General features: G+C 42.3%; 1 protein-coding gene across 5 annotated transcripts in view; it reads left to right on the top strand.

Moving 5' to 3' along the window:
* Nucleotides 1–6,968: 6,968 nt before the first annotated feature.
* LOC132536805 (zinc finger protein 383) overlaps nucleotides 6,969–10,525 on the top strand; it is a 68,206-nt gene continuing 64,649 nt past the window's right edge. The window contains exons 1-2 of one of the 5 annotated variants that reach the window (XM_060185831.1): nucleotides 6,969–7,342; nucleotides 9,059–9,123. In XM_060185831.1, the coding sequence (XP_060041814.1) occupies nucleotides 9,097–9,123 (27 nt within the window). In that variant the 5' untranslated portion in view covers nucleotides 6,969–7,342; nucleotides 9,059–9,096. The remainder of the gene's footprint in view (nucleotides 7,343–9,058; nucleotides 9,124–10,525) is intronic. The other 4 variants (XM_060185827.1, XM_060185826.1, XM_060185829.1 and 1 more) reach the window with 4 other exon arrangements.

The following is a 10,525-nucleotide window of genomic DNA, read 5'->3' as shown; positions in this document are numbered from 1 at the left end:
AGAAACTAAAAGTAAGCAGTAAAGATATATTTAAATTTAATAAGTCTTGATTTGTAAGCTGTATGTGTTGGCTTTCCTCATAAGTGGTTCTTTATAAGCACAGACAATATTTAATTGAAATTGGTCATAATTCAAAGATTGGGTATCCTCAAATTCACTTACTAGACAAATGGAAATTAAATTGTAGCCAGAAATAAATGAATAAATTAAAAACCCACATACGTTTTCAATGCCTGAACAGTCTTGAATTAGTAATAGATGTGGAGCAATTATAGGGGATGGGGAGATTCATACTCGTTATGCAAAAAGACTTTCATGTCTGAGGCTTCAAGGTCCCAGGTTCAATCTCAAGTACTACCATAAGCCAGATTTGAGTGGTGTTCTTTAAAAAAAATACGGTACTTTGGGGGTCGGTCGCTAGCGCAGCGGGTTAAGTGCTCGGCGCAAAGCGCAAGGACCAGCATAGGAATCCTGGTTTGAGCACCCGGGGGTCGCTTCACAGGCGGTGAAGCAGGTCTGCAGGTGTCTATAGTTGAATTCCAGTGGCACAATCGGTTAGCACGTGGTACTTATACAGAACTTTACTATAGTTCATCAAAGAAAAAGGAAGTTAAAATAGGGACATTAAAAATTTAACTATCAATAAAATATGGACTAAAATTCATAAACAAATAGACTTAATGCTAGCATTTTTCAACCTGTATTAGATAATTAGCTTTTAAAATTAACATTTGGCCCAAGAGATAGTGCAGTGGTAAAGTGTAGAACTTGTAAGCATAAGATCCTGAATTTGATCACCAATGCTGTCTATGTCAGTGATGCTCTGATTTTTTTCTCTCACTCCCACAAATATATATGTGTGTGTGTGTGTGTGTGTGTGTGTGTGTATCATTTCTCAAGAAGAAACAAAATTCCCATAGGTGGCTAACCATTAGAGAAGAATTGCCTTTGATCTCTCAACCAACACCTTGTACAAATGGTTATAAACTTTTATCTTTTCCTCTTTTTTTTTTTTTTCCTCCAGGGTTATTGCTGGGCTCGGTGCCTGCGCCATGAATCCACCGCTCCTGGAGGCCATTTTTCCCCCTTTTTGTTGCCCTAGTTGTTGCAGCCTTGTTGCGGTCATCATTGCCATTGTTGATGTTGCTTTGTTGTTGGATAGGACAGAGAGAAATGGAGAGAGGAGGGGAAGACAGAGAGGAGAGAGAAAGATAGACACCTGCAGACCTGCTTCACCGCCTGTGAAGCGACTCCCCTGCAGGTGGGGAGCCGAGGGCTCAAACCTGGATCCTTACGCCGGTCCCTGCGCTTTGCGCCATGTGCGCTTAACCCACTGCGCCACCGACCGACTCCCAAACTTTTATCTTTTAAGAAAAGATTAATGAATACCCATAAATATGGTTCCACTAACTATAAAAATAAAGTTTCTGCAGGACCAAGTGGTGGCACACCGGTTTAGCATACATAATACTAAGTGCAAGGACCAGGGTTCAAGCCTGGGATTCCCCACCAGAAGCTGGGGCACTTCACAAAGTGGTGAAGCAGGTATGCAGGTGTCTTTCTCTCTCCCTCTTTATCTCCCCCACCCCTCTCAATTTTTCTCTGTCCTATCCAATAAAATGGGGGGGGGGGACAAAAAGGCCACCAGCAGTGGTGGATTCATAGTGCTGGCACAAAGCCCCAGAGACTAAAGGCAAAATAATAATAATATAGCCAGTTAATGTGCTTTGAGATTAGATAGGACAGAGAGAAATTGAGAGAGGATGGGGAGACAGAGAGAGGGAGAGGAAGATAGACCTCTGCATACCCTCTTCATTCGTGAAGTGTTCCCCATGCAGGTGGGGAGCGGGTTGTTTGAACCTGTGTCCATGCATGTATCCTTTCATGTAGTACTATGTGTGCTTAACCAGGTGCGCCATCACCTGGCCCCTTTAAGGCAAATTTTACATCGCAACAAATATAGTTCAAGGAACAGAAATTATAGATTGATCTCATTCATTATCATATTTACAAAAATACAACATAAAATTTTAAGAAATGAGTTATAGATGTATGTTAAAAGAGGACATAATATGATTGTGTGGTATTTATACCAGAAATACACAAATGGATTAATATCAGGAAATGTATCAATTTAATATACCTTACTATCAGATGAAAAACAGTCATATATCATCTCAGCAAAACAGTTCATAAAATTCAAAATTAGTGGTCCTGGAGGTAGTGCAGCGGATAAAGCATTGGACTCTCAAGCATGAGGTTCTGAATTCAATCCCAGGCAGCACATGTACCAGAGTGATGTCTGGTTCTTTCATTCTCTCTCTCCTCCTATCTTTCTCATTAATAAATAAATAAATAAATAATTCAAAATTAATTCATGATTAGTAACAGAAAATCCCTTCTTGAATAACTAGAAATAAGAGACGACTTAAATTTTAATTTATGTTTTCTTTTCTTATTATTATCATTATTTTACAAGAGCACAGCTCAGATGAAGGGTGAGGGGATTGAAACTGGGACCTTTGGACCTACCTGCTCAAAGTAGACATGAGAGTCTAATTGCATAAACATTATGATCTCCCCCAACCTAATTCTTAATTTCTAATGTGACAAGAGTTGCTTACCAAACCCCAAAGGGGATGTGCTACTATGTAAAAGACTGAAGTCCTTTACATTTTTTTTTCTATTTGCCTCCAGGGTTATCACTGCAGCTTGGTGCCTGCGCTATGAATCCACTGCTCCTGGAGGCCGTTTTTTCCCATTATTGTTGCCCTTGTTATTATTATTATTGTTGTTGGATAGGACAGAGAGAAATTGAGAGAAATTGAGGGAAGACAGAGAGGGAGAGAGAGACCTGCAGACCTACTTCACCGTTTGTGAAGCTACACCCCTGCAGGTGGGGAGCCAGAGAGTAGAACCGGGATCCTTACACCGGTCCTTGCTCTTTGCAGCATGTGCACTTAACCTGCTGTGCTACTGTCCAGCCCCTGTCCTTTACATTTTTAAAATATTTATTTATCTATTTATTCCTTTTTTTTCCTTTTTGTTTTATTGTTGTAGTTATTATTGTTTTAGTTGATGTCGTTGTTGGATAGAACAGACAGAAATGGAGAGAGGAGGAGAAGACAGAGAGGGGGAGAGAAAGATAGACACCTCCAGACCTTCTTCACCACCTGTGAAGCGATTCCCTGGCAGGTGGGGAGCCGGGGCTCGAACCAGGATCTTTACTCCAGTCCTTGCACTTTGCGCCACCGGCGCTTAACCCGCTGCTCTACCACCCAACCTGTCCTTTACATTTTTATGAAAAGAGGACATGCACTAGTACAGTTATTAAACATAGTTTTAGAAATGTAAACCAATAAAATAAGGTAAATGAATATACTAACAGATGTAAACACTAGTCAAAATCATTTCCATTTATTTATTTTAGACAGAAACAGAGAGAAATTAACAAGGAAGAGGAAGATAGAGGGGGAGAGAGAGTGAGACATCTGCAGTACTGTTTCAATGCTCATGTGGTGAGAACCAGGGGCCTGAACAAGGGTCCTTGAACATTCCAATGAGTGTGCTTAACCAGGTATGCCACCACCTGGCCTTATCAAAATGATTTTCAATTAAATCATATATTAGTACACCTGGATAAACAAAGATGCTATTAGAAAATATTATTTGGGGCCAGGTGGTGGCAAACCTGGTTGAGCGCATATGTTACAATGTGCAAGGACCCATGTTCAAGCCCTCAGTCCCCACCTGCAAGGGAAGAGCTTGGCAAGTGGTGAAGCAGTGCTACAGGTATCTATCTCTCTCCCAATCACCCCCTCCCTCTCAATTTCTGGCTGTCTCTATCAAATAAGTAAAGATAATAAAAAATAATAATAAAAGAAAATATTATTTGGTGTGATGAGTATAAATTATGGTTATAAGTATCAATACCATTTTCTGTATTAGCTGTAACCAGCTAGAAAATAAGTTTATGGTAGGGGTCAGCAGGCACCTCATCTACAGAGTGCCTGCCATGTGTATGTATATATATATATATATATGGCTCTGGGTTCCTTACACAATTTCTTGCAGTAAATGTTCTATTCTCTCTCTTTCTCTCTTTTGTATTTTTTTCTGCTTTCTTTATTAAATGGAGACAGAGATGCAGAGAGGTAGTGAGAGTAAAAGAGATTACAACACCAAGCTTCCTTCACTGTGGTGGAAGCCAGACTCAACCCTGCCAAACCTGGGTTGCTCACATAGTAAAGCAGTATACCGTCTGAGTGATCTATTTCGCTAGCCTTACTCTCTCTGTTTCACAATAAAAAAAGTGTTTGTTTTTTTAAATCTCAGTCCCACAGTCATAAAATACAAGAATAAATCTAAATAAAGGAGCACAATCCACATCTTAAAAAGACAAGATTTTACTAAGGAGAATATAATAAAATATGAAAAATCATGTGAGAGACCATATTCCTGAATGGGAAGATTTAAGAGAAGGGAAATGTCAATTAGGCACCAGCAAGATAGCTCACCTGAACAGTGTTACCTGCTCTGTCTTGCACATGACTGAGGTTTCAGCCCAGGCCCCACTGTACTAGAGAAAATTTCAATATTATGGTATTTCCCCTTTTCTCCTGTTATCTCTCCTTTATTTTATTTCTTTATTTATTACTGGAGAGAGAGAAATTGAGAGGGGGAGATAGGGAGAGAAAGAGAAATGCCTGCAGCCGAGCTTCACCACTCATGAAGCTTCCCCGCCTGCAGGAGAGGACCAGGGGCTTGTACCTGGGTCCTTGCACAGTCTAATGTGTGCACTTAGCCAGGTATGTCACCGCCTGGCCCCTTGTCTCTCTCCATATATCTGAAAATTTTTACTTGTAGTAGCAGAGACCTGGTAAAGATGAGAGAGAGGGAGGGAGGAGGGGAGGGGAAGTTATTATTTTTTAAAATTATCTTTATTTATTGGATAGAGACAGTCAGAAATAAAGAAAGAAGGGGGTGATATATATATATATATAGAGAGAGAGACCTGCAGACCTGCTTCACCACTGGTGAATCTTTCCCCCTCCAGGTGGGGACCAAGGACTCAATCCCAGACCCAAGCACACTAACATGCTTGCTCTACCAGGTGTGCCACCACCCGCCCTGAAGGGGGGGGTCTATTAATAGCATAAAATGCCTAAACACCTAAAAATAAATTAAGAAATATATGTAGGACACTTCAACAATTTGATCTGAACTAATGGGAAGACTTTGTCTTTTTAAAAAAATTCTCTCCAAATGATTTATCTATTCACTTTTTCTCCGGCACACTTTCAGTTGGGACTTTTTGCGGCTATGGGGATTAAACCTGGGGCCTGCAGTGACTGAAGCATAAAAGTCACTTGTATGAACTGCTGGACTATTAGCCGAAATCTCCGTAATTTATCTATATTTTTAAAAATGTATTTATTTGATAGAAAAGACAAAAATTAAGAGGGAACTGGAGATATAAGTGGCAGAGAAAAACAACTGCAGCACTGCTTCTCCCCTGCAGGTGGGGATCTGCGGCTTGAACCAGTATACTTGCACACTACATGCACTCAACCAGTTGTGCCATTGCTTGCTTACTTTTTTAAAGTTTTTTTTTAATTTATTACATATAAGAATTTCACATGAAACAATTAAGAGAGATAAACCAGTGCAACACTCTGGTATGTGCACTGCTGCGTAGTTGAACCAGCAACCTTAAGCATGAAAGTTTGATGCTCTACCAGTTGAACTATTTCCTCAGCCATTCCCCCAAGTAATTAGTTACCCTCAATTAATTAACTGAGAAAGGGAGGCACCACAGCACTGAAGCATCCTTCAATACTCTAGGGGCTGGGTTCCAACCTGGGACATACACGGCAAAGTAGCACACTATTCAAGTGAGCTGTTTTGCTTCCCCACATTTATTTGTTTCTTTATTTACTTATTTATTTTTATCAAAGCACTGCTCAGCTCTGGCTTATGGTAGTGCAGGGGATTTGAACCTGGGACTCCGAAGCCTCAGGCATGATCAGAGTCTCTTAGCATAACCATTATGCTATTTCCCCCGCCCTCAGTCATTTCTAACTGAAGTATTTTGATATAGGGGTTCACACACAGTTATAAGAATGAATAGAGATGTGAAAGGGATAGCGCTCATAAAGTTTCATACTACTAATACTTCTTTTTTTTCCCTAGTTGAGGAAATGAGCTGTCACGTAAGACTGGTGAGGAATAAATAAATGTTGTAGAGGAAATCTGAAAATAATATCCCTAGGGCACTGGAAGTTATAGGACCCACAATCATGTGCAAGAAGCAGATCAAGTACTGATTTTTAAACGCACATTTGAAATTATGTTCTGGCAAAACACTTTCATGCCTGAATCTCCAAGGTCACAGGTTCATTCCGTCATACCACCATAAATCTAAGCTGAGCAGTGCTCTGGTAAAAAGTAAATACTAAATAAATCAGGTGTTCAACAAGTTGTTCTGCTTTTTTGCTTCTTCAAATATCAAGTAAAATTCATGATCCCAAAAGCATGCACCCTGAGTGTCACCATTTTCCAGATGGAGAAAGTGGTGTTCTACATATAGCCATCCTCAGAGTCTACACCATCATCCCCAACACTTACACTGATGCTGGAGACAGACAACCTGCCCTATCAACCTCATTACTATCCTTGGTGAGGTTCAAACCTGTTAGTCTCAGATTTTTGCTCTCTGAGAAGGCCACGTCCACCCATCGATAAATGGCTATTTCCTCACTCCGGGGTATTCTCTGAGTTGGCCACAGCTTCTAGAAGAGTCGTGACGGCGGCAACTCAGCTCTTCCAAAGGTAGTAGGATCAGTGCAGAAACATCTACAACAACCTCCTGGCTCAGCAACCTTCCCGCCTCAAGACTACATTTCCCAGAAGAGCTTGCGGCTCTCAGCGACTCCCGGCGCGAATACAGTGGCCTTTTTCTATTACTGGGAGAACATAAGACTCATGGAGTGAGATGGCCCCCTGCGTGTGGGTCTTGCCTTTCTCTGAGGCTAAGTCCGAATTTCCAATGTTCCCAGTAACGAGAGGCTCGAGGGTGTTGGTTGGACTTAGACTGTGCGCGCGCCGGAAACAGCGGAGCCGACCGCCATCTTGGCCTTTTGACTCCATTTTCGGACTACATTTCCCAGCGGCCCACAAGGGTGCAGGGTTGCCCCTCGGTCCGCTTGTGGGACCCTCGGCCTTGGGGCAAGAAAAGAACAAGTGGAGTGACCCTCGGTCCTGCACGCGGGGTTGTGCTACTCCGTCGCATCTGTGAGTGTCTGAGTGGACTGTCCAGGCTAGTCCGGAGTCCTGAGCCGGTGTGAGTTGATCAGGCTGAGGGAGGGGCCAGGAGGCGTGGGGGGGGATTGTGACTTTGTTACTGTGCGGCGCTTGTGTGCGGGGTGTGTGTGTTTGTGTGTGTGTGTGTGTGTGTGTGTGTGTGTGTGTGTGTGTGTGTGTGTGTGTGTGACTGTCGCTGCGATGGATCTTTAGGAGGACAGAGCCCCGATCTCCACGTGCAGGTGTGACACCTTCCTGCAGGTGTTTAACGCTGACCGTGTGTGTGTGTGTGTGTGTGTGTGTGTGTGTGTGTGTGTGTGTGTCTCCCATGGGGGGACCGTGATTGTGTGTATAACTTTGAACAGTCTCGTGTGGCGGGGTGTGTGGGAGGGGAGGGGAGGTAGAGAATCTGTTTCTGCCACGTCGACTGTGTCATCTGTGTGTGACTGTGGTCGTATTTTCTGTGATTGTGTGAGTATGAGCGAGTAAGAGCATATAACTCTTTCCGATGTAATGGGATAGAAGTCTCCACACAGAAATCACAATACTCCACACCAAGTCAGGTGGTTGAGTATGAATTCATACAAGCCTACTCAGCTGAGGGTCCAGCCCAGGGAAAACTCAGGCAGGAGCTACCCAAGGACTGAACGCCTAAGCACAGTCACAAGCATCTTTTTTATACTTTTGGCAGCTTATACCAGCATTGGTTACATACAATATTTTGCACAGTTTCCAGCACTTGGCTTGTTTACCTGAAATCTAATGACTTGGGGGGCTTTTCGGCTTGCACTACAAAAACATCTTGTTTTCCCAGAAACAAATGTCCTGACTTACCAAAAGTTGCGAGGTTTATGGAAACAGAAAGTTAGCATTATTCCTACCTAGGTCTGGTAAATATTTATTTATTTTCCCTTTTGTTGCCCTTGTTGTTTTTATTGTTGTTGTAGTTATTATTGTTGTCGTCATTGTTAGGACAGAGAGAATGGAGAGAGGAGGGGAAGACAGAGAGAGGGAGAGAAAGACACCTGCAGACCTGCTTCACCGCTTGTGAAGCGACTCCCCTGCAGGTGGGGAACCCGGGGCTGGAACCGGGATCCTTATGCCGATCTCTGTGCTTCGTGCCATGTGCGCTTAACCCGTTGCGCTACCGCCCGACTCCCGGTCTGGTAAATTTTTAATAGTTCTGTTTTTCTGGTGCCTGAGTATCATCTGGATTGATCTCTGAACTATGCTAGCAATTTCTTGGTTATACCTGTACTCATTTTTCCCTTGATTATACCAGTACCCATTTAAATTTTTTTTAATATTTATTTATTTTACCTTTTGTTGACCTTGTTATTGATGTTATTGATATGTCGTTGTTGGATAGGACAGAGAGAAATAGAGAAGGGAGGGGTAAACGGGGGTGGGGGGGGGAAAGACACCTGCAGACCTGCTTCACCGCTTGTGAAGCGACTCCCCACTTTTAACCCTCACACTGTCACTATCTTCGGCCAGAGAATACCTGTAATTGATTGGGTGGCAGTGTATCTGTCTAGTGTATGACTGATGTGAGACATCAGGACACATTTTTGGACTGACAACAGAAACTTCTTTTCTGAAACCAAGAATGCTCAAGACAATCCACACTCCTCTAACCTCTCTCCATCCCTCCTCTCCATGAGTGACAGGTGTGGGTGCAGAGCTACCCCTGAACTGGTCACTGTGGGCCACAAAAAGGAACAGTTATCCCAAGAGTCTCTTTCTCTTTCCTCAGTGCGGCTCTTCTTAGAGACATCCCTACAAGAGAGAGGAATGGCTGCTGGTCAAGCTAAATTCAAGGTATGCCGAACTGATATTTTTGCTTGCCTTTTCTTAGATTACTCCCTTTTTCTAAAACACAGATTCATCAAGTGTCTTGGTCCCTACATATTTTCATTTAAAAAAATGATGGGAAACCTTGGGAATGGGCACATAGGTCCTAGTGTTTTCATTTCCTTTTACATGATGTTTGCATATTAGTCTAGAAAATAGGTCACTTTCATCTGTGTACTGTTTTTCCTTCTTTTCAGCACACACCATGAATATTTTAAATTCTGTAAAATAGGAAGTTATCAGATAAAATCATAATTAATATCTTGGTTTACTTCCTTCTAATGAGTTTCCTGTGTGCATATTGTATACTATTTTCACGACTGGAATCTCACATTTATATAATTCACTAAAACTGATTCATATCTATTATATAGTGTATTTTTTTTAACTCCTGAGTATTACACATAGGTAGAAATGTATCTACAGGGGGCTGAACAGTAGCACAGTGGGTTAAGCACACATGGCGCAATGCACTGACTTGGAATAAGGATCCAGACTCAAGCCCCTGGCTCCCCACCTGCAGGGGGGGCGGTCACTTCACAAGCTGTGAAGCAGGTCTGCAGGTGTCTGTCTTTCTCTCCCCCTCTCTTTCTTCCCCTCCTCTCTCAATTTCTCTCTGTCTTATCCAACGACAAAAGCAATAACAACAACGATAAACAACAAGGACAACAAAAGGGAAAAAATGGCCTCCAGGAGCAGTGGATTCATAGTGCAGGCACCAAGCCCCACCAGTAACCCTGGAGGCAAAAAAAAATGTATTTACAATAAAATTTAGACATATTGGGTTGTTAGGGAAAGGGTTGCTTCAAAGGGTGAAGAGGATGATTTTATTATCAGAGAATAATAATAGGGGCTTCTTGACTGGTGATGTAAGTTAAAGTATATGTCTTAAAATATTGGGTTGTCAGAAAAGTTATGACACATTTTTTTCTATGTCTTGCTACGCAAAAATACGTCATGACTTTTCTGACAACCCATTATGACAGGAAGAAATCAAGAGAGGAGGGGAAGACAGAGAGGGGGAAAGACACCTGCAGACCTGGTTCACTGCTTGTGAGGTGACCCCCCCTGCAGGTGGGGAGCCAGGGGCTCCAACCAGGATCCTTACACCAGTCCTTCCCACTTTGGGAAACCCAATTTATTTTTTTTTTAAGATTTTATTTATTTATGAGAAAGATAGGAGAGAGAAAGAACCAGACATCACTCTGGCACATGTGCTACCGGGGATCAAACTTGGGACCTCATGCTTGAGAGTCCAAAGCTTTACCACTGCACTACTCCTGAACCATGGAAAAACCCAATTCTTGTCCCATCCATATACGACCTATCTCTTCCAGAGATAACCATTATCTATTTTCTGTACACACAA

Source organism: Erinaceus europaeus, chromosome 2, assembly GCF_950295315.1.
Source record: "Erinaceus europaeus chromosome 2, mEriEur2.1, whole genome shotgun sequence".
Classification (NCBI taxonomy): domain Eukaryota; kingdom Metazoa; phylum Chordata; class Mammalia; order Eulipotyphla; family Erinaceidae; genus Erinaceus; species Erinaceus europaeus.
Note: the sequence above shows the minus strand (reverse complement) of the source record. Positions and strands in the feature narration are given on the sequence as shown.